General features: G+C 37.1%; 5 protein-coding genes across 5 annotated transcripts; all 5 read left to right on the top strand.

The window, feature by feature from the left end:
- The first annotated feature begins 362 nt into the window (after window positions 1-362).
- LOC129564720 (60S ribosomal protein L17) lies at window positions 363-1,657 on the top strand. Its single transcript, XM_055438891.1, has 4 exons — window positions 363-438; window positions 642-737; window positions 941-1,213; window positions 1,357-1,657. The coding sequence occupies exons 2-4, from the start codon at window positions 657-659 to the stop codon at window positions 1,558-1,560; spliced, it is 558 nt and encodes a 185-aa protein (XP_055294866.1). The 5' UTR covers window positions 363-438; window positions 642-656; the 3' UTR covers window positions 1,561-1,657.
- Window positions 1,658-2,017: 360 nt separating this feature from the next.
- On the top strand, window positions 2,018-8,738 carry LOC129564696 (uncharacterized). Its single transcript, XM_055438864.1, has 10 exons — window positions 2,018-3,483; window positions 3,566-3,684; window positions 3,756-5,074; window positions 5,256-6,185; window positions 6,253-6,819; window positions 6,894-7,119; window positions 7,194-7,228; window positions 7,314-7,416; window positions 7,537-7,686; window positions 7,764-8,738. Exons 1-10 carry the CDS (start codon window positions 3,300-3,302, stop codon window positions 8,019-8,021), a joined length of 3,891 nt encoding a protein of 1,296 aa, XP_055294839.1. The 5' UTR covers window positions 2,018-3,299; the 3' UTR covers window positions 8,022-8,738.
- Window positions 8,739-8,787: 49 nt separating this feature from the next.
- LOC129564697 (ribonuclease Z, mitochondrial-like) lies at window positions 8,788-11,253 on the top strand. Its single transcript, XM_055438865.1, has 6 exons — window positions 8,788-9,497; window positions 9,591-9,777; window positions 9,843-9,920; window positions 9,996-10,265; window positions 10,335-10,638; window positions 10,716-11,253. Exons 1-6 carry the CDS (start codon window positions 8,852-8,854, stop codon window positions 11,178-11,180), a joined length of 1,950 nt encoding a protein of 649 aa, XP_055294840.1. The 5' UTR covers window positions 8,788-8,851; the 3' UTR covers window positions 11,181-11,253.
- A 131-nt stretch (window positions 11,254-11,384) lies between these two features.
- On the top strand, window positions 11,385-12,843 carry LOC129564695 (eukaryotic translation initiation factor 4E-like). Its single transcript, XM_055438863.1, has 2 exons — window positions 11,385-11,664; window positions 11,833-12,843. Exon 2 carries the CDS (start codon window positions 11,847-11,849, stop codon window positions 12,630-12,632), a length of 786 nt encoding a protein of 261 aa, XP_055294838.1. The 5' UTR covers window positions 11,385-11,664; window positions 11,833-11,846; the 3' UTR covers window positions 12,633-12,843.
- Window positions 12,844-13,263: 420 nt separating this feature from the next.
- LOC129564694 (transforming growth factor-beta-induced protein ig-h3) lies at window positions 13,264-26,217 on the top strand. Its single transcript, XM_055438862.1, has 10 exons — window positions 13,264-14,062; window positions 14,367-14,559; window positions 17,343-17,497; window positions 17,635-17,809; window positions 23,391-23,573; window positions 23,691-23,967; window positions 24,057-24,567; window positions 24,642-25,240; window positions 25,309-25,657; window positions 25,740-26,217. Exons 2-10 carry the CDS (start codon window positions 14,492-14,494, stop codon window positions 26,042-26,044), a joined length of 2,622 nt encoding a protein of 873 aa, XP_055294837.1. The 5' UTR covers window positions 13,264-14,062; window positions 14,367-14,491; the 3' UTR covers window positions 26,045-26,217.
- The last annotated feature ends 965 nt before the right edge of the window (window positions 26,218-27,182 follow it).

Genomic DNA, 27,182 nt, shown 5'->3' with positions numbered 1-27,182 from the left:
ACAATTTTACGCTCTCTCCCTCTCTCTCTCTCTCGCTCTGTTTTTCCATTAGCTCTAATCTTCATTTAATACTACACGTGCATCGTATGATAGTGCATGTCACAGTGACAGTTAAATCGATCGCTTTTACCGTTTACGGAGTAATTTGTATCAATTTTGTCAAAAACTGCTTTTGTCTTTAAAGAAAAAGTAGGGCCTGTGAAACGAGAGTAAGAACAAATGTGTTTTACATTCATGCGCAATGTACAAAAAATCACCAGTCGAAACAAAAAAAGGTATTGAACGTTTTTTTGAATTGTACGCTTTGTCACATTCACTGTCAAACTGTCACATTAATTGCTGAAATGATCAGTGGTGGCGCTGTGAACGCGACGTCAACGCATTTCGCCATATTAGCCTTCTTTCCGGGTTGAACCATCAGTAGGCAACAACTCAAATGTAAGTTTTCCAATTTTATTTCAAAATCATCGATATGAAATCTTTAATAATTTTCACACATTTCAGTTGGTTTTCCATCAGAAAACGATTTTCTATCGACGTATGCAATTAGTTTTGGACTTTTACTGAATTTTTCTTGTGAAAAATGGAAAAAATTTGATTAGACTGTGAATCTAACCGAGTTTGTGTTCTTCTCATTGCAGATATAATATTTCGAAATGGGTAAATACGCTCGTGAACCTGATAATGCTGCCAAGAGCTGCAAATCTCGCGGATCACATCTTCGTGTGCATTTCAAAGTGAGTATTTATGCGGGAAATAACTTTTTTACACCCGACTTCAACATCATGTAAATAAATCGTATGTGTACAATGTGTTTACAGTGATTCCATTTGACAAGTGAACTTGTGTGGAATAATATTGACTCAATATAAAAACTAGTTGAACACAGTCACCAAAAGAAAATCGAATGAATGTGAATAAAATTTGATTTTATTTCTAGAACACCCATGAAGCCGCCCAAGCCATCAAGAAAATGCCACTCCGTCGTGCACAACGATTCTTGAAGAACGTCGTTGACAAGAAGGAATGTGTACCATACCGTAACTTCAATGGTGGTGTTGGCCGATGCGCTCAAGCCAAACAATGGGGAACAACCCAAGGACGTTGGCCAAAGAAATCCGCCGACTTCTTGCTTCAATTGTTGAAGAACGCCGAAAGCAACGCCGAATACAAGGGTTTGGATGTCGATCGATTGGTCATCGACCACATTTTGGTGAGCATTTCTCTCTCTCAAGCAGTGCTTTTTAAGGATTTTTCGGTTCAGATGCATTGCCAAAGTGAACTCAAAGTGATTGAAAGTGAAACAGTTGCAATGATTTTGGTACTAATCAATGTGTTTTTTGTTTCGAATTCTAGGTTAACAGAGCTCCATGCCTTCGTCGTCGTACATACCGTGCTCACGGTCGTATAAATCCATACATGTCATCGCCATGCCACATCGAAGTTATCTTATCCGAAAAGGAAGAAGTTGTGGCTAAAGTCGCTGATGACGAGCCCAAGAAGAAGTTGTCGAAAAAGAAGTTGCAACGTCAAAAGGAGAAGATGATGCGCAACGAGTAACGCGTTTGTTACAATTTTCCAACACAAAAATTGATATGAATGTGTAAATTCATAAAATAAACCGAAAAAAAAGAAAACCGCATTATTATTTGGTAAATCGTTTGTTTCATTCCAGTCTAAGATTTTCAAAAGAAGCTCACGTTTTAGATGGAGTTGAAGTTTTTCAGTAGAAATGAAAATTTACTATGGTCACTAAAGCGGGTGAAACAACATTGGTAGAGGTTATGTTTACCCTCTTCGGCGGTACATAACATTATTAATCAGAAATACATTTAATATTCTCCAAATGAAAAAAATGCATTTCAAATCTCGCATTTCATTCTGTGAAAATGCATCATTACTTTCAAATCCATAATTGAAACATTTCAGTTCATCGGATAAAAAGCATAATTCATACGAGTCGGGCACATTCGTTATGCCCGAAATGTCAAACGAATCCCGAAAACCTTGACGTAGTAATGTTTGTGTAAAAAAGTTGTACACACGCATACAACCAGACACTCGAAATCACATTCCGTATGTATCGTAGGCTATATACTATTTTTGCCGAGTGAATTGTAGCGGATTATATAGTCACCTACACATACACGCGCGTAACTGATTCAAGTTGCGAACATGTACAGACAGACAGAACCTACCACGATACCAATAAAATGAGACTAAACAACACAAATAAATTGAGAGTGTGAAATAGCATCGCCTGAAAAGCCCAATACATACTCATCGACGTGTGGCCACACATAAAATATGCTGAAACGCGTATAAAAAATACGATTAAATAAACAATGTGGAAGGCAAAACAAATCGAACGTAGTGAAGAAATGAAAATAATATACGCTGATGAATTGCGGCCATTTCTGAATATGTGCGACTGTGTATAGGTGCAATTTTTGCATCGTCGATTTGTAACTCAAGTATTTTCTTATCGTTTATTACTGTCAATGTGTAAATTACTTCATAGTGCACATATATGTAACGCAAATATTGGTGCTGTGTTTTTTTTCTCACTTTTTTCTTGAGCATTTTTTTCCCTACTCTCGTTCTCTATCACAGAGTCATTGCAATTGTACGCAGAGTCAGTAGCCATTCATGATTTAAATAATCGAAGAACGCATCGCGACAAATTACACCCATATAAAAAGTGAAGAGAAGAAAAAAAAATAAAATGTAAAAATAATTTTTTGGTCGGGCAAAGTGCGAACAAAGAAAATTATATATATACACAAACACCAGACTGTGCAAGAGTTACTTTGGATGCGCGTAATCGTGAATGGATTTCCGTCGAACAGAGAGACACACAAAAAGGGGCGACAAAACCGAATCAGAAAAGGAAGAATAAACCAGTTTCATTTTTTTTCTTTCTGCATTTTGTGAAGTCGAACAGTGTACAGTCCAAAGGTTTCTATTTCTTCATGAAATTTTCGTTGTATTCATTCGTTAATGTATAAGTGCTAAGCAAAGTGAGTTTAGTTTGTATTCATACTGTTGAAAGTTATGTGAATCACCGCCAAAAAAATATTTCACGGGAAATTGAAAAATTTGTCATTTTTATTGATGGTGTTTACTAATCGTCGGACGGAATAGAAAAAAATTATTCATTTGATTGAAACAATGATCAATCAAAGTGATTGAATAGACCACAAATATGGACGATAATCAAAAGTGTTAACCTCATTTTGATAAGCGCATAGTAAATAGTGTAGAAAAAGTTGTTAGAGGGCCGAATACCCAGACACAAAATGGATAATGCGGATGATGCACAAGAAATATCATTTTCACCACCGCCAAGAATGGGCCGTTCATTTTCACCACCCACACCCTTCATTCGAAACGGGATTCGATACAATGAATTTCGTGAAATTTTGAATACAGCTGTGCAAGCGACACAACACGGTCAAATGCAACGTCAGCCAGAAGTTTTAGGTATATTTAGTTACTATATTCTGCTAAATTCATAGTTACTTCTGGCGCCTCAATAAAAATATTCAAAATGTTTATCATACAGATGCCGAAGATATATTTGCTGATGCTGATAGTATTGACGCAGTACCGAATCGACCAAATGTCCGACGTAGTCTTCGATACCTCAATTCGATTCAAATTTCAGATGACGAAATGGATGCAGTACGTATATAGACTTTTTAGCGTTTTTTCTTTGAATTTCTTAAATTGTAATCTGAATTTTGTGTAAACAGCTGTCGAATCAAGCTCAACCGTCAGTTGATGGTGATAATTCGCTGCCAGCTGAACCAAATTGGGCAATACGTCAGCATGGTAGACACCTAAATATATCCACACCACCACCACCACCTGAATTATTCATACCAGCTGAAACCAGAAACAGATCTCCCGCACGACTGACACAGAGACACATAACACCGCCACCATATGAAATCTATCAGCCGACCGATGGCATGCGAGCTGTTTCGCCACCATTAAATCCATGGAACCCATACCTGCGTAGCTATGGTCGTGTGTATCCATACGGTCTTGGTGCAAATCAATACGAAAATCCACCACGAAATTGGTTGGTATCGACTGAACCATCGCAACAGCGGCCATTACAAAATTTCCAACAATCTCGTGTTCATCTGGTTCCATCGTTTCGCGAGTACAACACCAATTTAAGTGCATTGCCATTGGCTGAATCAATGCGCCGCACTTTGAGTCGTCCCCGTTCCAATCGATCTTTTCTCCATTATCGAGGTGGTAGCGGCTCTGCTGGTTGCAGCAACAATCAGCGTGAAACGGCTGAAGACGAAAACATTTCCGGTTATTCGAGTTTGCCTGTGATCGAAATCAGTTCAGATGATGAAGATGATTCCAGATTGTTGCCCGTCGAATTATCCATGCGTCCGGATAGCAATAATAGCTCTTCAGCTCGGTCTTCCTTCAATCACAGCAATAAAGAAAATGTTCAAATACGTCATCGCTTCGACTATGCTACACATCCATCACCGTCACGACAAACACCGGCTGAATCAAAGCCAAATAGCCATGCACAAATCCGACGTACATCTTCCGAAGACAGCATCTCATCGTCGGCAAATCATCATCATCACCATCATCATCCGCATCACCATCATAACTATCAACCGGATGATGCATCGGCACTGAATTTAAGCAATCGAATGAAGCGACCGCATCGTTATTCACCGCCACAGTTACAGCAAAACAAACACTATCGCCTCAACAATGAGTATCGGAATAATCGGAGTAGCCGACAAACGCCCGAAACCACCGAATCGCATAGTGCCGACGACGAATCACCAGTACAGGCACGGAAGAAGCCAAACGTCAACGAAATCGATACGACGTTCAATTCAACAAGTGCAAGCATATCGCAACCCATCGACAATGACGACGAAAATAATAACGTTGAACAGAAATTCAAGATTAGAATAAAACGTGAATTCAAAACCGAGGCGATCAGCAACAACGAGAGTGTAGATAGTGAATCTGTTGTCGACACCAAAGAACATTTAAAGCCACTTATCGCCGATATCAAACAAGAGTGAGTATTAAGTCCGTTGTTCATTCGATTTGTGATTTTAATCTTATACTTCGTTGGTTTTTTTTATATTCGCACTACGATTGGGGTTATCTTTTGCCACTGTATATGTTTTCAAGTTCAGAATTTAGTTTCATTCACGACTTTGTACGATGATTTCATTTCCATTTTTCGCTATTTTTAGGAAAAAACCCGTTTTGAATGTGAAAGCGGAGCCGGTATCCAGCACAAATAAAAAGGAACAATGCACCGTCAATGAGAACCCGGAAATTGCAAATGTGATAATCAAGCAGCAACCGATAGCGCCGCCAATCGATGATTTTGAAAATGATCCAGAGGCTGGACCGAGTGGATTGCAAACAGAACCGATGCGATTGAACATTGAAAATGATGGTCGACGTCTGTTGCGATACCAAAATGATTCAAGCTCGGACGATGACAGTGGAGATGAGCGTGTTGCGATGTGGCGTCCACAGGAATCGTATCGATTCAATCGAAACGACGAGGATTCGGGTGACACACGATATTCCAGCCAATCGTGGAGATACGATTTACCAGCAGCAATTGAACCACAAGTCCACATTGATATCGCACCATCGACGAGCAATCAGTCTGAAGAAGTCATTGACCTGAGCGAAAATGAATCTGTTCATTCGAACGCTGCAAATAATCCACCAGCAAATGCGCCGCGAAGCCTTGAAGTGCTGAACGCACCAGATTTGCAACGACCGCAGGATTTGCTGCAATGTGACGATTTGCAACTCGATTGGCTCAGTGATTCAAGCAGTGACAATGAAATTGTCTGCACCATCCGACCGGAGACACCAGATCGTAGTGCTGCATTAAATTTCACACAATCGAATTTGAATACATCACAAGCAAACATTTTACCTGCGATTGATTTGACTGCTTCCGATGATGAAGAGACCACTCATTCGAGAGAATATTGCACGGGTCAAATGGGAGGTACCGGATCACGAACCAATGAACGAATGAATTTCAACGATCGAATGAGTTTACTATATGAAAATCATCATCATCGTCTTGCCAACATATATCTCAGGAATCGCTGCATCCGATCACCCAATTTCCATGGCGAACAACGGAGCGACAGGTAAATATGAAATGAACAATGGAAGTTTGAATGAATTTTTAAATAACTTGTTTTTCAACATTTGCAGAGCACAGTCCAGTCGAAATCAGAACGATGCAACCGCAAACAACAATAGCGGGCAACCAAATGAGGAACCGAGTCGAAGTGATATGTCACATCGAACAAGTCGGTGTCCAAATCATCGTTTGCGAAGTGATTTCCATTGGTATCGTCCAGAAAATCTAAATCCAAATCCAGCTTCGTTCAGTGATGCAGCTGCATCGTCAAGTAATACAGACCCCGTATTCGTTCATCAAGAAACTCGTCCAGTTGTGAACATTGAACCGAGACAAGCCCCAATTTCGCCTGATGTTCTTCTATATGATCCAAGCGTTCAGCCCAATGCAAATGTCGACACAAATGTTGTTCAGGATACAACACAAGCTAATGATGCAGTGTCGTTCAATCCGCCAAATAATTCGGCAATGAACTCACATGCGACACGCCATCAATCCGCCTCACGTTGTCCGTACTATCGACGTCTATCCATGTCTGGTTATCACAATATGCCCGGTAGCATAGCCAATTATCATTCGTCGCTTCAAAATGGAAACGGTTATTTGCGTCCAGCTTATGCACCGCACGAATCTCTTTGGTAAGCGAGATTTACATATATCTATTGTGTGTCGTACATTTTTAATCAAGATTAATTCATCCCTTTGAATAAAGGTATCGTCAGCAAAATAATCAAGAAATCCATCGACGCCACATGATGAACAGTATGAGCGGAACGGGAACAACAAATGATACAGCACAGCCAAGTTCATTTGGAAGTTATCCGAGTCGAGGTGCATCATCCATTTCCAACAATGGTTACTGTACGCAATGCGATCAACAACATCCAATTGGCCATCCACACCGACGCCTCAGACAATATGTTTGCGGTTTGAATATGGTGAGTAACAGATTAGATAAAAGATTTTAAAAAAAGAGATTTGCTAATACTAAGGTTACTTTTTATTCCAACAGAACTCGGAGAATCCACCACCATTGATTGCAATGCGGTATGTACACTATTTAAGATTAATCACTTTGGGTATTTTTTTTTTCTTTTCGTGGAGATTTTCCCTAAATTTTCATATTTTACAGCCGCAATGATCCGAACCATCAACATGTACACCACCATATGTATCATCATTATCCGACAGACACAGCCTCGCCACCTCCTCATCAAGTTCATGTCAGCATTGGGGTTAGTGGTCATTTGTCCAAACATCAATCCAATCCTCTTGTGAACTGCCACATTACCGTTGCATGGATAATTTTGAACATTTTGCATTAATCGAATTCCATCTGAATGTTTCTTTTACAGTTGCGTCGTTCTGGAGAGTATGTGCCATCAGCAATTCATCCATCTCATCCGATATATGCAAATCATCGTTTGCGTACATTTGGCCAATTCGTGCGTGTGATTGAAGAAAGCGATATACAATTGCAGCGGTGTATGCGTGGCGCAACAAGGGTAATTGTCATGAAATTACATTGCAAATTATGTTCAAAGTCTCAATTAAATCTCTATGTTAAAATTCTATGCCACAGGAAACAATCGAACGTAATACATTGCCGCACAAGTACAAACGTGTGCGTCGTCAGAGTGAGCTGGATGACGATGATGGCGGTGAAAAGTGTACGATTTGTTTGTCGTTGTTCGAAATCGAGAATGATGTGAGGAGGCTGCCGTGCATGCATCTCTTTCACATGGATTGTGTTGATCAATGGCTGGTCACCAACAAACACTGCCCAATTTGTCGAGTTGATATCGAAACGCGGTTAAACAAAGACATCATAGCCATTTGATACACTCAAAACTCCGAAACCATCAATATCGATATAAATATACCGAAATAAAGTCGATCATTACACCCTCTTCAATAAAAAAGAGTGGCGTCTCGATAATTAATAAGTCAACGTCATTTTTTCATCTTTTTTTAAGCAAACAAAAACAATACACCCGAGTGCAAGATCTTTGAGAAAGCAATTGAAAAACATGCGTGATTAAGATGATTCAATTTGCATGTCAAATTGAATGAATATCTTCTACATGATCACGTGTAAAACAGTAGAAAACACTCAAAATAAATAAAAAAAAAACTTGCACTCGGCTAGATACTCAAATACAAATCCAAACAAAAAATATTTTCTCAATCAACCGTCTAATTGGTTCAATGAAATGGCAACTTAGCAGAAAGGAATAACAACTGGTGTGATATGAATTTCGTTAGCTACACAGTCATCGACATATTTTGTTGGCCAAATTTAAAAGAAAATTTACCATTGATTATTATTATTATTATTATTTTCGGAATAAAAGGAAGAAGAAAAATTTATTTCTTAAGTGACGAAGAGCATCGAAGTACAGATGGATGGACAGAGAGAGAGAGAGAGGAACAGAGAGAAGAGAATCTATTTACATTTTTTTAATAGACAATTTAAAAAGTAAGGTGATCAAAAGTACGATGTACGAAACACATTGCAATAACATGGAAAAATAAACCAAAACAAGACAAATGAGAATCAATCGAGTTTCATTTTTCTATTTCTTTTGATTTTAACGAAACAATCAGGCAAATGCAAACATAACCAAACAATTTGACATTTCACCTACATTTCATTAAGTGTCAGATTGCATGCCAAAATCATTGTTTACATGTTGTGAATGTGCAGCAATGCGGCTTTTTAGTAAGATAAATCGATGTATTAAAATAACTAATTTTTACCGAGAGTTTGTGAATGATGTAAAGTCATCTAGAAACCCACCGAAAGCAATTGCATTGAATATTATTGGTTTGGGAGCTCCTGGAGAATCGGCATCCGTTTCGCTATCTGTTTCCAATCAGGATAAATACCTTTTCAATTGTGGTGAAGACTGTCAGAGACTGTTCGCTGATCAAGAGCGGAAAATTTCTCGAATAAAGCATATTTTTGTTACACAAACCAAATGGAATTGTATCGGAGGCGTTTCATGCATAAATCGGGTGATACACAGTTCACAAGGATGGCTGCCAATGTTTCACGGTCCAAAGCAACTGTACAAGAGTTTGAAAAGAGTTCTTTGCCTGTCAATTATGAGTGAATTGGATTTCAAGCCGATTGACTGCAATTTAAGGGATTTTTTCGAAGATGACACATTACGCGTTGAATTCATATCGACAGAAGTTTGTGCGGCATTGAAGCAGAAACTCCGACTCAGAGACACTAACGAAGTACTGACATTTGTGGGTGAGGTAAAGGCAGATTCGGAAGGTGAATTTGAACCTAGCGCACGATTTATGAGTAAGTTACACCACCTGTTTGTTATATTGTATGGATTTTATTTCAGGTGATGTAATTCGAAGGATAATCTCTAAAGATTCCATTTCATTCCAGTTCTTGATTTGCCTACCATGGAACATCTGAAGACTTTTCTTGAGAAACAGCACCAACGATACCTTGAAAAGCCTTTCAATATCGTTGTACATTTTTCCCCTGAACATGTGGTCAACATGCGAGAATATAAAAGTCTAGCGTCTAGGCTCATTGCAAAGAAACACGTTTATTTAAACGAGAGCAATGAGTACGTATGACACAATAACTCATTTATTCATTTTGAAAAACCGTTTACAATATTTCATTTTGCAGATGTTCTCGTCTGAGATCGGTGTACGAATTGCAAATGAAGTTGAATCAAATTGATGAAAAAGTTCACCCACCGTTGAAGTAAATGTTGGATTATTTTGGCATAGACATATTTTATGGCAACATATTGATAAATTTTTCATTCATAAATTATAGGATGCCTTTGGATGCTTCACGAACATTGTGTGATTTGAGTCGATTGCAAAATAAAGATGAAAGTGATACAAAGTTTTGTTCAGTGTATAATCTAAAGGGATCAATGAAAAGGACTGCTACTAAAAATGATGAAGATATGAGCTGCATCAACTTTCAGCAGAGTCTTGATATCGCACACATGAAGATGTTCCCAAAGGTCGTGTTTTTTGGCACGGTTTCAGCTAAGGCATCATCAACACGGAACAATACATCGATTCTTCTTCACACAACGTGAGTGCCAATGATCTTTAATTCTCATAACGGAATCCATGTCATTTCTGTAGCCATTTCATTTTACAGACGCAACGAATCGATGTTGATTGATTGTGGTGAGGGAACATGCAGTCAGATTCATCGTCTCTATGGAAAAAGCGCTCCTCAAATCATCAAGAAAATCAAAGCCGTATTTATATCACATTTACACTACGATCACCATGGCGGTTTGGTCGAACTAATGCGAATGCGTAGCAAATATATGCCTTCGGATCGTTCTCCATTACTGGTACTCTCTTCAAAAGCAGATATAAAGTCATGGCTCTTCTTTTATGACAACAACATTGAGGCGATACATGATGATCTTTATCTCATTGACAATGGGAATTTGGTTGGTTGCTTTCAGAAAATATAATGTTGCATAGTAATCTTCATATAAGAATTGAACTTTCTTATCTTTGACATTAGACAACGGACGGATTATCGGCTACGATGTGCCAAAAACTAGGCATTAAAATGCTTCGAACATGTCGAGTACCGCATTTTAACCTATCACATGCTCTTACTTTAAGCATTGGCCAACGAGACCCATTTAGATTAACATTTAGCAGCGATACACCACCTTGTGATGACTTAATCAATCTTGGACGGAATTCAACGTTGCTAATTCATGAGGCCACATATCCCGATGAGTTTAGTCATAAAGCCGAACAAAATAGACACAGCACCTTGTCACAAGCCATCGAACAGAGTAGAAAAATGAATGCAAAATATACAATCCTCACACATTTTAGCCGACGCCATAATTTTCCAATTGTTGACAGTGTAAAACACAGAAATATTGGCATTGCGTTCGATTTTATGGAAATAACCCAAAATGATTTACCCAAATTGGGCCTTTTGAATAAGAAATATCAACAATTGTTTAGTTAGAACAATTTAAAAGCATAAAAAAATAAAAACGACCCGTATAATTTGAAAAAATAAACCATTTTAAAGGATAAAACCGTGTTTTCGTTTTGGAAAGAATGAAAATGTTTTTGAAACAAAACAAAAATGTCCATGTGATTGCACTCGACATCTGATTGCGTTGATTGTTTACTTGTCTCACGAGATGGCAGAGTGATACCATCGTTCGTCACACGATTGGTTTCAAATAGCGGCGAGTGGTTTTGACATTTATCACCGTGTGCAGTGTAAACAAAATTTTCAGTTAGCTCAGCAATATCCATGAGATAAACGAAACGATAAGTTCATCGAGATCAATTGGAGTTATCAACTTTTAATTAAAACTATTGCAAATCGTTTATATTTTGAACAAACTACATAACGATTTCAAAAAATAGAAATTTTTTATAAACTAATTTCATAACCTTTGGAAGCGGATTTTTTTTTCTTCGAGAAAACAGCGAAAGAGGTGAGGCAATGTTGTGCAATGTGCTTGTCTATGAAAAATATTAGAATATACGCATGCTAAGTAGGCGTTATTGTCATTTGGAAATGTTTAGTTTATTTCTCCCGAATCATTTACTTAAACGTGCATTCACAACGGATATTACCGAAAAAAATTCTTTTTTTCCGATAGATTGCATCAGCAAAATGCCAAAGTCAAATCGCAACAAAAAACGTGATGAAAATCACAATTGCAAAGCGGTACCGTCAAACCGCATGCCGGTGAATAAATTGTCAGTGAAGAGCGTACCAGTGAGCGATCAACCAGTGAGCAAGCAACCAGTGAACAACCAATCAGCGAGCAATCAACCTGTGAGCGAACATTTACCAGCGAATAATTTGCCCGTGAGCAATTCGCCGGACAATAATTTGCCACTGAAGCACCCACTGAATTCCAAATGGGCACTTTGGTACTATTTGCCCGAAAAGAACAAGGACTGGGAAGCGTGTCAGCATCAAATCCACACAGTTACCACAGTCGAAGACTTTTGGAGTTTTTTCAATCATTTGGCACAACCATCGGAGCTGTTGAATGGCGTTGATTTTTCGTTCTTCAAAAATGGCATTCGTCCTATGTGGGAGGCACCGCAAAATGTGAAAGGTGGTCGGCTGACTGTCATCAATACGTCAAAATGTCGAAATATCGATATCAATGAAATTTGGCTGGATATATTGCTGTTTCTCATTGGTGAATACTACGAGTATGCCGAAGATATTTGCGGTGTGGTGTTGAACGTTCGTAACTACGGCATCAAATTGGCCATTTGGACGACACATCAAGATAAGGAACGGCTCAAATCGATCGGTTCAAGCATCAGACAGAGCTTGACTTCGACGTTGAATCAAGCGATCCCGTTTGAGGTGCACGCCGAAACGCAGCGAAGCGCACAAACCAGCGGAAGAGCGTCATCGAAAAATGTCTTCACCGTTTGATCTATCGATTAAAATCTAAAACATTCATGCCACACATTTTGTTTTTAAAAACAAATCATAAAGATCATTTCAGCGAAATGTTCCTTTCTCACAATTTTCATCCGTATCTGGATAAACGGTTCAAATATTGCATAATTTAAGAAGAAAAATTAGTCATCGATACTAAGCACTGTTTTTATTGCGAAATAAAGTTTATCATTATCAGATCAAACACAATGGCGACTGATTCATTTGCAGAACAAGTGACTGATTAAAGTCCAAAATAGAGCTATTTATATGGAAATGTGTCTGTTAATGGGTATAGAGCAATTTTCAACCACTGGTTCGTATCAACCAGCACTGTCTTGCTGAGTTCATGGCATTCTAGATTATTGGCAATATGTTTCTTTATTTATTTTTGAACGTTTCGGTTTTTTACACTTGTCAAATAAATATTTAATTACCAAACCACTTTTGACTGGAGGAGATCGCAAAAAAGTGTTGTCACTTAGGACAAAAATGGCATACAATTAAAGCAAAATAGTCTCAGAAGAAGAAAAAAGTCAGAATAACAAAAATGAGAATGACATGAATGTTTATTAATGTCAATCGATGACACTGAATTAGTTCGATCATCTGGTTCGTACAGTTTGTGTCTCACTACAAAAGAAAGTCAAAGCAACAAAAATGCATAATCACATTGTGGAAGTGGGAAATTTTATTTTTCTCTTTAATTCTCAGAAATACTATCACCAATTGAGGCATTATTGAACGAAATGCTTGGGTTTCAAGTGATACGAAAAATGTCGTAGAAAAAAAGAGAAAGTCAAAGCGAAGTAAACATGCCTGCCACAATGTTCTAGATTATTCTCTCATCCTGTGGAATAAAGCAGGGAAGTGATAAGAAGTTTCTCTACGAATCCAATTGCATTCATTAAGTCTGTTTTTTTTTGTTTACGACTAAATTCTAATGACTCACAAATAATAAGGAGATTGGTACAGAAAGGCTCCGAAATTTCGGCTATTAAAATGAGTGAAAAACAATCAGCTGGCATGAACTTGTTACGCGTAAGAAATATATACGTCCACAACAAATATACAATCATATGTTTTGTATCGTATACACACACAATATACAATCATAAGGGAATACAAAGTCATTCTCAACCAATACAACGGCACACAGAAGTGCTCATCCAAACAAAACCAACTCACGAAAGAGATCGTACGTAAACCGTCATGAAGAGAGATTGTGCATTGAAAAATCGTCAGCGCTCGTCGTGTTCGTATAAATACGACCGGCTCAATGCGTTCAATAGTTCAGTATTTGTTTAACATTGAAAGCGAACAGAACGACGTACAGCGACTAACATCACTGTGCCTAAAACGTAAACGAAAAATAAAACTAAGCGAAGAAAGAAAAGAGAATATCATAACAAAAACACAAAAAGGTTATTATTTTTGTTAAACTACATATAATTTTTTTTCCCCTACCTGAGAATCGATTCAACGAATAGAGAAATTGTGAGGTTTCGACTTTTGTAACAATAGTTTCCTCTTATTGCTTCTTTCAAGTGCAAGTACAAAAAAAATATATATATATATCGTATCTATCAGTTAATGAAAAAGAGGCCAACATACATCATTACATACATTAAATCGTTCATCCAGAGAAATTGAATGAAAAGAAGGAAAATACAAATAGTGAATACACATTGAAGACTAATTGTTGAAATTTTCGATTTCCGTCAACAGTTTTCGGAGAAACAACAACAGCAACAAAAGAGCGTATTGAGAAAGCGATAGATTTTTTTTTCGTGGGAATTTTCCATTTGAGACAATTCTGCATAAGGTTTGTGTTTCATGCAAATTAGTGGAAAATGAGGCGCATTTTAGCATTTCTAGCGGTCACTTTATTGGTCTGTTCGGCATTTGGATTGGAGTTCGAGTAAGTATAAACTGTTTATGGCAATTTTTTTTCTCTTTGCAACTAGTGGTCTTAACGGTCGGGACTGGTCGGTTTTCAGTTCAGTAAATTGTTGTCATTATTTTTCGCACTTTGAACTTACGTGCAACATGTTCTGTCGAAGAAATGAAATGTCATGGGGTCTGTGTGTCATCTTGATTACTTAAGCGAAACAAGAAATGTAAAAATAAATTCGCAAGATTTCATGCTTATTATTCCAATCACTTTCGAAAACTTATTTTTATAAAGTCCCTGTTTTTATTACACTAGCAATTTAGTATTCTGTATCGAAATACGAAGAAGAGTCAAATCTGTGCAATGCTCAACGCCTGATGATTTCACCTCGCTTGATCCAAACGATCGTTATTCTTTTATTGTCACCATTTTTGCTATTCAACCATTTACGTCATTTCTTTCACCAAAATTAGCCAGTCTATCAATTGAAAAGTGGTCTTGTTTATGAGTTTTGCACACGAAACAGAAAAAATTTACATTTAACAAATGGCGTATTTGTCACATCAGTGAATTTCAACAGAAAAATCAAGTATGCATGAAGTGGCCACAATGAAATCAATAGTCCAAAGTCAAAATGGCTGCAGGAAAGGAAAAAAACGAAGAAGAATCGGCCAACATTGATGTGTGCAACTGTGTGTATAGAACTGTGTGCGAAGAAGTGTTGAAGTACGATTAAAATCTTTATTAGCCGTAATGTGGTTACTCTATGGCATAAATAAAGTTCTTCCGTTCCACAAAATGAATTTCAGCGTCACGATACACGATACTCAAACGGGCTAATGGGTTTGATTTCCAAATTGTATGATGTTGTGTATATAGTTAGCGCTTTGCGCAAAACACTTAGCTGTGATGCGCAAATAGTAGAGTGTTTTAAAAATCGCCTCGAAATACGTTTGCATACGATAAGCCGAAATCGGTGGAACTTTCTTGAAACCAGACGCAAGCGAGCACGTTTATTCTCCTTCTGAAAATAGTACGTTTTTTTTGCAACGGCAATAATTTCAATGTGATAATTTAAAAGCTTGCCTATTTTGTTATCATCTCGCTTAAATTGTTCTGGTCAGCAGTTTTATGGGTCCGAAAATAATCAGCTTCTTTGTTACTAGCAGTCGCTCTCCTTAGTCGCTCAATTTGATCTGATTAACGACAAACACCGAATGTACAACAAAGGTCAAGCCAAAACATTACTACATATTTTATGAACTTGTAACCATAAATTTTGGCTCGTTCGGTTCATTTTGAAGGTGAATTTGCACGTAATTCATAATTTTTGGTGAGAATAAAAGAAACCAAAAAAAAAACATTCGAGGAAATATCAAGAAAAACTCCCATCGAACAAATTTACATGTGAAACATTCTCTACTGCGCAGTCACCAATTTACAATTAAATGCGATGATTCTAGAATTATTATTGTATTTGGAACAATTCATTCAGTTCATTTGCTCGGATGTCGTCGATGTGATTTTTTCCCTGCTCCAAACTAAATCATATACATTTTATTGAATAAAACATTGATCGTTTGAATAGGCTAGAAGGTAGGTGTGTGTGTGTGTGATGTTTAGGGTCGCTGTTTTTATTGACTTTGGGCTTGGCTCTGTCGATGGCACTTCGTTTCTGTCACTTCATTCAAAATATAAAAAAAAATGACATCAACGACAACGTAAAAGATTCTCTTTTCATCATCACACGTCCGCTTCTTCCATTGTATCCCCGAAACTCACTTTTACACTGGATGAATGTTCAAACGTTCACTTTTGTTTTGAATTACGATCACAACACAGCCTTAGGTTCTATAGAGAGAGAAAAAAAACCCTTTGCCATTGTGTGTTTGAGCAAGACAATTCGTCATCATCACCTAGCCAATAATAACACACCAGTTGAATTGAATATGCATCCGAAAACGTATTCCGAATGACAAAAAGCATTGGCCTTTTTTGGGCTTCTCCATTGTTCCTCTTCTTCGAATACATATCCATGCATATTTAACGCTTTGATTTGCATTTTTCCGTTGAATTTCAAGTTTATTTTCCACAAAGCAACAATACAAATAACACATACGGTTTTACACACCATATGATTTCGCTGCACATCCCAAGAAAATGTCTCGCGGTGAAATTGTTTGTGTTGACCCAAGCTTTTAGTAAATGTAAGCGGAAATTTTTTCAGACTGAATGTAAACAAAACCGAATATGAAAGCCATATGATTATTCAAAAGTTACATTTCTATGGAATATAACAGTTTTCACAAAAAATAAACAGGCTTAAACATACACCGAGCCAGTTCAAAGAGTGGTCAAAATCTGGCCAGGTCACCGGAACGAGAGACACACACAGAACAAAACGCAAAACTACAAAGTGAACAAATAACGGTGTTGCTACAGCTTTTTATGAGTGTTTTCAACAGTTTAGCACGGATACTCAATGAAACATCGATCTCTGCAAAAAAAAATAATGACAACAATGTATACAATCTTTCTGTTATTGTCGGTCGAATTTATTCCATGTTTCAAAAGCCGAGCATCAATTGCAAGCGTTTTTGGTGAATTAACTAGATCTGCTTTTTTTGCGTTCTATTTCCTCGTCGATCTTTTCACGCAATCCAAATAAATGCAATCATTCGCAGACAAAGTAGTGCGTGCTTGATTTTTGTTTGGGTGAACAACAACAAGAACAAAAAAAGCAGAACCAAATGACGGAAAATAGTTTCTAATTCAATGGGTACGCTTGTTTAATTTGTTCTTTTCAATAGAGATGAGCGTCATGATTTGAATTACGGCTGGCGCGAGCCAGAAGATCATTTTGGATTATTTGGACGCCGAAACGCGTATCCGACAAGAACGGCCACACGACGAGAAGATGTCGACAGTAGCGAAGAAGATAAAGACAGTTCTGAGTCGCCATTAGGTTTGTATGGATTTTTTTTACATCAATTAGTATGCCAAACATGACTATGGTTATTTGAATAATAATTTAAAAAGAGTATTTATATATATCGAATAAATAGAATAATACACGGAATTTTGACCTTCAATTTTAAACAGATTTGGACGTTGTCTCTGGAACAATTGGCAATTCAAAGCCAAGCATCGGAAGCGGTAGTGATTCGGGTGTTCCGTTCAATCGGCCAATCGATCCATTCTTCAGTCCATTCTTTAACGTCTTCAATTTGGGCTTCCCAGGTTTTGGTGTTCCACAATCGATCCCATGGTGGCGAGGGTAAGTTCTTATTTATTGGTTGTTTTTTTTTTCTTGCTGTGGAAACTTTTCTAGTGCAGCCACTTGAATTCATAAACAGTTCATTAGTAGTTAATTCCCCCTTAATTAGTTGGTGATTAACAGCTGTGGTCATTTTATCAAATTGCGTTTTAATGACTTCCTCATGCACTAATCTTACTAGCTCTCTTTTACATAGAAGCATATAAGCAAATGTAATCAAAAATTGGCCAGTGGTTACATTATCCACCGAATAATCAATTCAAAGAATAAGCATAAGCTTGACTATGCATGATTAAACAAAGCTCAATAATCCTTTGTGCTCTTGATTCCTAATAACAACACTGCAGACACATTTTGCATCTTGTCATTTCTCTATTCAAGTGCATTTTATTAGCGCGTTTGCATCGGTAATTAGCACATAAATATGAAAAAAAAAATACCCATGACTATATCAGTGCATGACATGTTTGACGGTCATATTTCAATTCAATTGCCACTGAGAATTGAGTCATCAATTGAAAGAGAAGAAATACACACTGTTCAATTGTTTTTCAATAAATTTCAATTCGATATCACCATTCACATTTTAAAAATAATAATAATAAACAGAGACACAAGATTGAAGAATCGTCGTTGATTTATCATAGTGTTTGGATTGTTTGCAGCCTCGCTACTGAATTTGATTAATTGTCCATGTATGTTAATGTCTGGATCGCATAATTCAATGGAAAACGTGTGATTTGCAGCGATAATAGTATTTACGTTACGACAAAACAATAAGTGAAAAGAATCGCCTCCGTATCGAAACGTCTTCATTTTTTTCTCTATAGTTTGCTACTGCTGCTGCTGCTACTTTTTTCTTTGCTATAACAATTTGACTAACAATGGAAATAGAAAATTTTCACATCGCATTCATTTCCCAACAACAAGCAACTCACATCGAAGGTGCTTTTTTTGCGATGTGTTTTTTTTTTCGTTTGAAATACGACAAAACCTACTCGAAACAGATTAGAAATTGCAAATAGTCGAGTGGTAATTTTGCTTGAGTGTTTTTTTTCTCTCTCGCTTCATTTGTTTGCGACCGATGGTTGCGAATGTTCGAATAACCTTTTCAATCAAACCATTTTTACATTATGTCGTTCCTTTCGAATATATTTATTCAACGGATGATCGTTTTGTTTTTGTTTTTTTGCGCTGCGCCAAGCGAAAATGACACAACGGTGTCATCAAATACTTATCAATCACAAGGCGGTATTCTTAAACTGTGTTTTACTGTTTATTTCTGTTCAACAGTCCATTAGTTAATGGACTTTTGCACTGCGTATATTATCGTTTTGTGTTGAAACACCAGCAAAACAATGAAACACTGATACATTCTGCTATACTCTCTCATTGAAGAATGCCGTCGGTGATATTGCAGACACATAACGCGACAAAACTCAATCACAATAATAATGGGTAGAAAACGTGATTTTAATTAGGAATCTGTTGATTATTCGCTTCTATTCATCATTGTTATGTCGATGCAGTTGCCACGTACCACAGATAATTCTCTAATATAAATGCTGAATACACGAGCATTGATCGAACGTAATCGAGCAAATCTATTGTTATAGTGCGATCCGTGCGATCCATAACATGCAAGCGATCTATTGTTATATGTTTTCACATTCATTGGTCATTCGAGTCAATAATTTCAAACTCTGTTCCGATTCTCTTTAATTTCGCACAAATGAAACAATCAACATACGATAAACGAAGTACATTCAATACTTTAAACATATAAATGATGCTGGCTGTTCATTTCACTGATGCGAATCGTGCTGTCAGGGCGGCTCTTTGTCATTCGATTTGATCTTTCTTTTGAATTAAATACTTCAGTCACCATCGCCTTTATCTCATTTCAAAGTTCTGAATTGAAACGTTTAGCGACGGGCACGTTTATCGTCGCTAATTTTCGTTTGTTACGAAATTCGCGTCATTAGGAACCAAATTCAGCCATAATTTCAATTAAAGAACGTTGCTTAATTTTATTTATTCTAATCAATTTAGGTCAGACTACGGTGGTTCCCGAATTTGAAGATTTCGCAAGTTCGGCTTTTTATGGAAAATGATTTTGGATTAAGCATATCAAATCCAAATTGAATTTAGAACAATAAAATGAGAAAAAGTTGATGTTGAATAAAGTGTTCAGTTAAAAAGAAAGATCAATGACAAAGAGCCGCCCTGAAAACACGATTCGCATCAGCGAAATAAAAAGCTAACATCATTTATATGTTTAAATTATTGAATGTGCTTCGTTTGCTTTTGTCTTTATTTGGATTAAAGAAAACTACTTTTCTGTAGAAACCCTGTGCTTCATCGGGCAACAGCTCGTTTATTGATATCATTGCTTTTTTTCTGTTGTGGTTTATCAACAGAGCAATGGAGTATGTAATAAACATCTCTATGAATTTCAGTATCACTTTCAAGATAACAAGAATCAATCCGTCACAACAAATGGAAAAATAAAATGCGAATTCATCGGAAAAACGACTGATTGATAGCTATTAACTTTGCATTTGGTTCTTAATTTAGTGATAAATAATAATTTATGTGCATGATTAGTGCATGCAAGTGTCGATCACTTGTGATACCGTGATAATTGAAAAAATAGCTCGATGCTTACTGCCAGTTACTATTAGTCTATACAAACATGTAGGAAGCACATTAATCCATTTAAATAAGTGTTCATTTAATAAAATTCAATTAACTAATTTAATTAAACAGAGGCTGAATATGGCATGCGATACTCGGTTCAAAGTTAAAAAATATAATTGAATAGCGATTACTAGCCAACCTTGAACTTCAACGTAGCTCACTGGCTAATTGAAAATTCCGTAATGTGTAAAATTTCGGCTGTTTAAATAAATTAGCGACTTCCATTCGAAATTCCCTTTGTTTTAATCGAATCAAAGGCCTGTAACATGTGAGTCAAACCTCGCAAACCGCAAACGATTGGCAATGTTTTTGATTGAATATTTTGTTTACATTGAATACGTTGAAAAATTCCAAACAATGCGTTCGAACGCAAAAAAGAGAGAAGATAAACAGCAACGGAATCGTGTTTATTTTGAATTTAAAATCACCTCGATTTCCATACAGTTGAAAAAAGCAACGGTGAGGTTTTTTTTTTAAGTTCGTTGCAAAAAGAAATGGCAACAATCATTCTGCCAAAGACAGTCGTTTTATTTTTGCTCACATCAAATTATCAGCGCATCAGCATAAACTGAAAAAAAAAGACAGCAAAAAAAACATTTGTAGAGGTTAAAGAGATGCGAAATCTTGATAATTCTTTATTAAATTAATTGTAGCCGGGATCGCAAAAAACGGCATGTTTTTGCTTGAAGAAAAAAATCTTCGTTGCTCTACAATCACTTTTATGGCACGAGTGGTTAATTTATTAATAAAATTAGCTAAAGCAATTAATCAATTACAGTTTGCCCGGTTCCATGCAAACGATCGGCCATATCGAGAAGCACACGTATGAATGCACACTTTTACAGACAGCCACAGATTTAGTATGCGCTTTTTTTTGTTTGCTATTAACATACAGAACCCCAAAAAGCCGGGAGAGAAAATTACGAAAATTAGTGTGAACACTCGAATAATTTATGTAAATATTTATGAACAACAACATAAAAAAAACGCGATCGAAAACAATGAAAATAAGACGAACGAAATTCGGTGAGCAATGTGAATGAGGAAGATAAATATCGCTGTATAATACGAATCGGTGGCAAGCGATGGTGTGTTTTGGTTATATTCGTTTTGTGTTCAGGTGAAATTTGATGCGGGAAAAAAATTGCACCGTTGCGCGATATTTTTACGCGATTCTGAGCCAATACGTCAGTGAAAGGTGGCTCCAAATCTTTAATTTTTCTCTCTCTATCTCTCTCTCGATAAGTAGGCAACCAGTTCACTAGACATTTCTTGAACGCGCATAAATCAATTTGATGCAGGCGTTGACGACACGGTGTCGTCGACACCAAACGATTTAAAAAGGTCTCGAATACATGGTTGTTCATTTTTTTGTTCATGAAAAAATCAATTTGTTATGGTTTTTGTGGAAAAAATAAAAATGGATTTCAAAAAGAAATCGCCGTGGTCTTTCCGATCATATGATTTTTTCATATGGCAAGTGAAATGCGCTTTGTCGACGGCCAAGTGAAAGAAGATAATCCCATTAAGTGTCTCTGCGTGTTCGAAGTTCAATATAAATAGAAACCGAATTTGAATACTTTTTTCGAAAGTTTTTGGAGAAATATCGATTTGTTTATCTTCTTCTACGAATGGAACGAAGAAAGAGAAACAACAACCAAACAATAGCTGCAGTGAAATCAGGGCAATGACTGATGTGAGTCACGCAAAGCACTAATGAATCATCGCCATTACGAAAGTGCATTTGAAATTAATAAAACAACCGAATTTCAATCTCGAAGATGCGATAAGACGATTTTTCTTTAATTTGTTAATTCGAAACCGGTTTTATTGTGTGTTTTTTTCTATGAACTTTCTAGAAGTTGAATGTTCTCCTGAATGGTTTGTTCTGTTGAACGGTAAAACAGCAGGGTAACCAATTAAATGAGTTCTTAGAACGTATTTTTTGTTCTTTAAGCGAGAAAATAAAACCCATTCAGATAAGTATCATTTGGAATGGATATAGGGAGATTGATAGACAAGAACATCTTCTAGAATACGACACATATCTTGTATATTGGCTAATGGAACTTAAAATAGCATAAATCTCAACATTAAATGTCCTAACGGTTCACGGTTGATGCACGTTCCGTGAATTAGCACATTCCAGATTGACAGATCTCAGAGCGATTGTGCACCTTTTGCATTGTTGTACAATGTACATTAAATTTGTAAAGCTAAAAAAAAAACTATAAACCACAAACGTATTTATCGCACGTATTGACAACGGTAGAGTGTGGTTTGTATTTTTCGTTTCAGCGTGAGCGCAGGTGAAATCATAAAATCATTTTCACTTTGTTTGCGTTCATTGCCAGACAAACTGACTGAATGCGATTTGAGCTGTAATTGTGTTTATACGATGAATTAGCACGGTAATGGTGCGCCGTTATGCTATTAAAATTCGACGCTGCTGCGCGACGTTGCCTCTTATGTCGATACCATTTCTTTTTTCATTTTTTTCCATTTGCTTCATCTTGAAGAAAATTCGAAATTGCTCGTGAGAAGAGAGCAAATTACAATCTTTTGTCTGTTTGATTGTATCTTCGTTACATTCAAGATCATCGAACTCCCATGAGTTTTGGGCATTGTTTTCGCACTTTGGATGGCGAAATCTCTAGCGGTGTGCACAACTTTCCGAAGAAATGGAACGAAATTCGATCGTATTTTTTTTTTCTCTTGAGTATAATTTTGCATAATAAAGTCGGGCAAAACAGCTGTTACATCATTTTAACCATAGCATGTGACGCATATGAAAACAAACAATTATTTTGCGATTTTGTGAAACTGATACCAAGTTTACCGAATTTATGAATTTGTTTTCTTTTTGTTTGGCTTTTCGCAGACCAAATGTGTGCACCGAACGTAAAGAAGAACTTAGCGATTGGAATTCACCAGCCTCATCGAGCGAAAAGGAGGAGGAGGAAAGTGAAGTTCGTGAATCAACATCGACAACAATTAATGGCGGATTCCACTTCAGTTTCAACACATGCGTTGAAAAGACCAACAAACGCACTTGCAAGACTGTGTAAGTAAATGAAATCGTGAAGTTCCTTTGTTATGTGCAAACAACAAGTTGACGTTTGTTACAAATTTCATTTTGAATTTAGTATTAATTGAAAATGGTTCGTTTTCCTTTTTGCAGTGTCGATGAAAATGGTCGCAAAAAGACAACGTCTGTGACTCAAGCATGTTGCCGTGGCTTTGGGCGCAAGAAGAATTCGCAATCAGCAAACATCTTTATGCCATGTGAAGAGCTTCACCTACGCTCGTTGATGGAAACATCCGAACGATTGAATGGACGTGAATTTATTCGTAGTGCCCAAAAGAACGATATCGATAATGAACTCCGCAAGAATATCACACTCTTCTTGCCAACCGATGCCACATTCACTGAATTCGCTGAACAACTATTGGAATCGGTATGAACAAATCTCAATTGAAATGAAAAATCCCGACTTCGATAGATTACGAACAAATTTTCAATTATATTCATTTAAATCTTTTGCAGAATCTTGTTGTTCTCCCTGGATCCAGAGCACGCCGTCAAGCTGAAGCATCTGGCATTACCACAAAATCGATCATCATGGGCCACATCGTACCCGAACTCATTGCCATTGAAGATATTGAAAACGAACAATTGCTGGTCACTGCTTATGACAACACCACAATTCGTATGAACATCTTCCCACGTCCACCAGGCAGCCGCAAATCAGACGATAGCCCATATCGTTACACCGCAAACTGTGCTCCACTCTCCAAAGTTGACCAAGAAGCTGAAAATGGAATCATTCATGTGGTTGATCGTGTTTTAATTCCAGTCACAAAATCACTCATGGAATTGGTGCGTGAACGCAACGATATGGCTGTTTTGCAAACAGTTTTGGACAAAACCGATTTGGCAAAACAATTGGAAAACAAAGAAAAGCAATTTACATTGTTTGCTCCCACCGATAAAGCTTTCGAAAAACTAGATCCAAACGTTCGACGAACGATTAAGGAAGGCAAAGGATGTGCATTGAGTGAGTTGGCTGAGCATTTTTTTTTTCATTTTCTGGGAACCTTAAACTAACTTCTTCTTCTATTTTTACTGCAGATATTTTGAAGAATCACATTTTGGACATGACATTCTGTTCGGTTGCTGTTGTTGAGGGTGCTAAGACCAGTGCCGTTAATACCATGGGCGAGAGAATGAATTTGGAGCGTGTTGCCGTACCAAAAGCAACATCCGATTCACCATCCGAGGCTGAAGATTTGGTTGGAGAAGGTGGTGCAGCCAATTCAATTTTGATCAATGGCAAATCCGAAATTGTCGAAAGCGATATCATGGCTACAAATGGTGTGATGCACGTTGTCAGCTCTATGTTGGAAACTGATTCATCATTGCCACTCACCTCAATGCTTGAATCACGTAATTTGACTCTTTTCAAGACATTGCTCGAATTGAACGGTATCGATGAACTCGTTAACTCATATGAAAATGTGTCGGTGTTCGCACCTACTGATTCTGCTTTGGAATCAAGCGAATGGGTGAAGAAAATCGAATCAGATCCAGATTCATTGAAAGGAAATGAAGAACTCACCAAATTCTTGCAATATCACATCGCCAAACCATTGATCAAGACCTGCGACTTGACTGAACGCACATTGGATACCGAAACTGGTGATAAAGTTCGCGTGAATTTGTACTCAACGGTATGTCACTGCTTTGAACATATATGACTATTTTCAGAAGTCAAATAATTTTTTGTTTCCAACCACAGCATAGCCTATTCAGCAACGTATTCAACCGAGCTACTATTAACTGTGCCCGATTGGTGCATTTCGATGACGACAGCTGTGGATCAGTGTTGCATCAAGTTGACCGTCCGTTGGAGCCACCAAGTCGCAATCTGTTGGAAACGCTCAAGGCAAACGATCAATACAGCATGTTCGTTGAATTGATCGAATCGGCCAATCTGACATCGTTGTTGGAAAATGAAAACGGTTCATTGACGGTTCTCGTGCCCAAGAATGACGTTTTTACCGAAGTCAAGGACTATTTCGAAGAGCTCAGCAACGATGGCAATTCGAAGAAATTGGAAAATCTGGTCAAATCACATATAATCGATGGTAAGGATATCAAACTCACAAACATTTGAATGATTTGCTGTCGAATAGAAATTGATGATAATTTCCAATTTCCCTCCTTTAGATGTGCTTTGCTGCGCTGGAATCGTTCCATCTGAGTGGCCATTCGTTCGTCTTGTCAAGACCATCAACGATGTTGACTTGAAATTGAACCGCGACAGACGACCAAAAATCCAGAATGCTGGCGTCACCAAGTGCGATATCATGGCAAAGAATGGTATCATCCATGAAATTAACGATGTGATCAATCCAAAACAACTTCAACGTAATAACGTCAGACGAACCGAAAGTGATAGCGAGAGCGATGAAACTCCATACTTACCGATCATCCCAAAGAGACCATTCCATGACTTCTTTGCTTTCCGTTAAATGCAAACTGATTAACGCACACAGCAACTACTGACAATAAATATAATTACTCAAAAATATTTATGGTAAAATGCAGCCTACAGTTAAGGGAACATTTGATACATCTTCATAAGAAGTAACGTAAATTAATAAAGACAATCTCAATAGAGTAAAGGAAATTAAAACGAATAAAATTGTAGTTTTACTCATTTGATGCTTTGATGAGATTTTGGGTATGCATTTGTATTGGTCGCGTGCTCGCATTGGATTGGTGCGCGTAATCGTCGCATTATGTTTGTTTAAACAAATATTGGCATTAACGAAAATAATTCATTGCTATGGTGTTTTGTTGTAATTTCCGATTTTGAATGCATTGTCTATAGTCCCGTATAAAAATGAGATTTTTATCCTAGGGGCTTATGTGTCGTACGAATCAGTGTGAATCAGTGCGAATCTCACGAGTCATTTCAAAACATATAGGCAACTGCACGAATCTTACGAGTTTATATGAAGATTCGCGAGTCCTTCACGAGTCTCTCATATAAATTGGCGAATCACTGAACGAAACTATGAAATGTCAACGAGCATGCCAGTTGAACTCACAATTCACTCAATAATCGACTACTAAATCAACTTTTTGTCATTAAAAACATTTATATTGTCACATTTTGACTGCAAGAAAATTAAAATTAATACAAAATTTTAAAATGGTTGGTTTCGAAATGTTTTTTTATTTTTTTAAGGCAGACAATAATGTATTTGATGTTTTGGGTGTTGAAATCCCGAGAAAAAAACAGTCTTTGCTTGTCGATCGACTTTGGCTCTTATTTACATAGAGAATATCGCTGAAATTGGTGTAATTCATAAACGAAAATCGTGAAATGTTAGTTGAATCTATTTATGAAAATATTATTCCATCCAAATTTTTGGCAGCGCATCGAATCTTCATACGGAATATGTCAAGTTGTATAGATCAACTAAAAAATCGTGAATTTGAACACAAAATGGATTTATCACAATTCTCGAATCCATCAAAATGGTTCATTCAAACAATTCAATCTGATGAAAATAAAAGTGTCGAAGCATTTTTTTTACACTGAACACATTAAGTCATTTTCCACATATATTCATATGATGTATGGCAAATCTTGTTATAAAT

Source organism: Sitodiplosis mosellana, unplaced genomic scaffold (genome assembly GCF_009176505.1).
Source record: "Sitodiplosis mosellana isolate CC-2019 unplaced genomic scaffold, AAFC_SMos_1.0 Smas_scaffold_1, whole genome shotgun sequence".
In the NCBI taxonomy this organism is placed as follows: domain Eukaryota; kingdom Metazoa; phylum Arthropoda; class Insecta; order Diptera; family Cecidomyiidae; genus Sitodiplosis; species Sitodiplosis mosellana.
The sequence above is the reverse complement of the archived record's forward strand: the minus strand, read 5'-3'. Positions and strand labels throughout refer to the sequence as shown.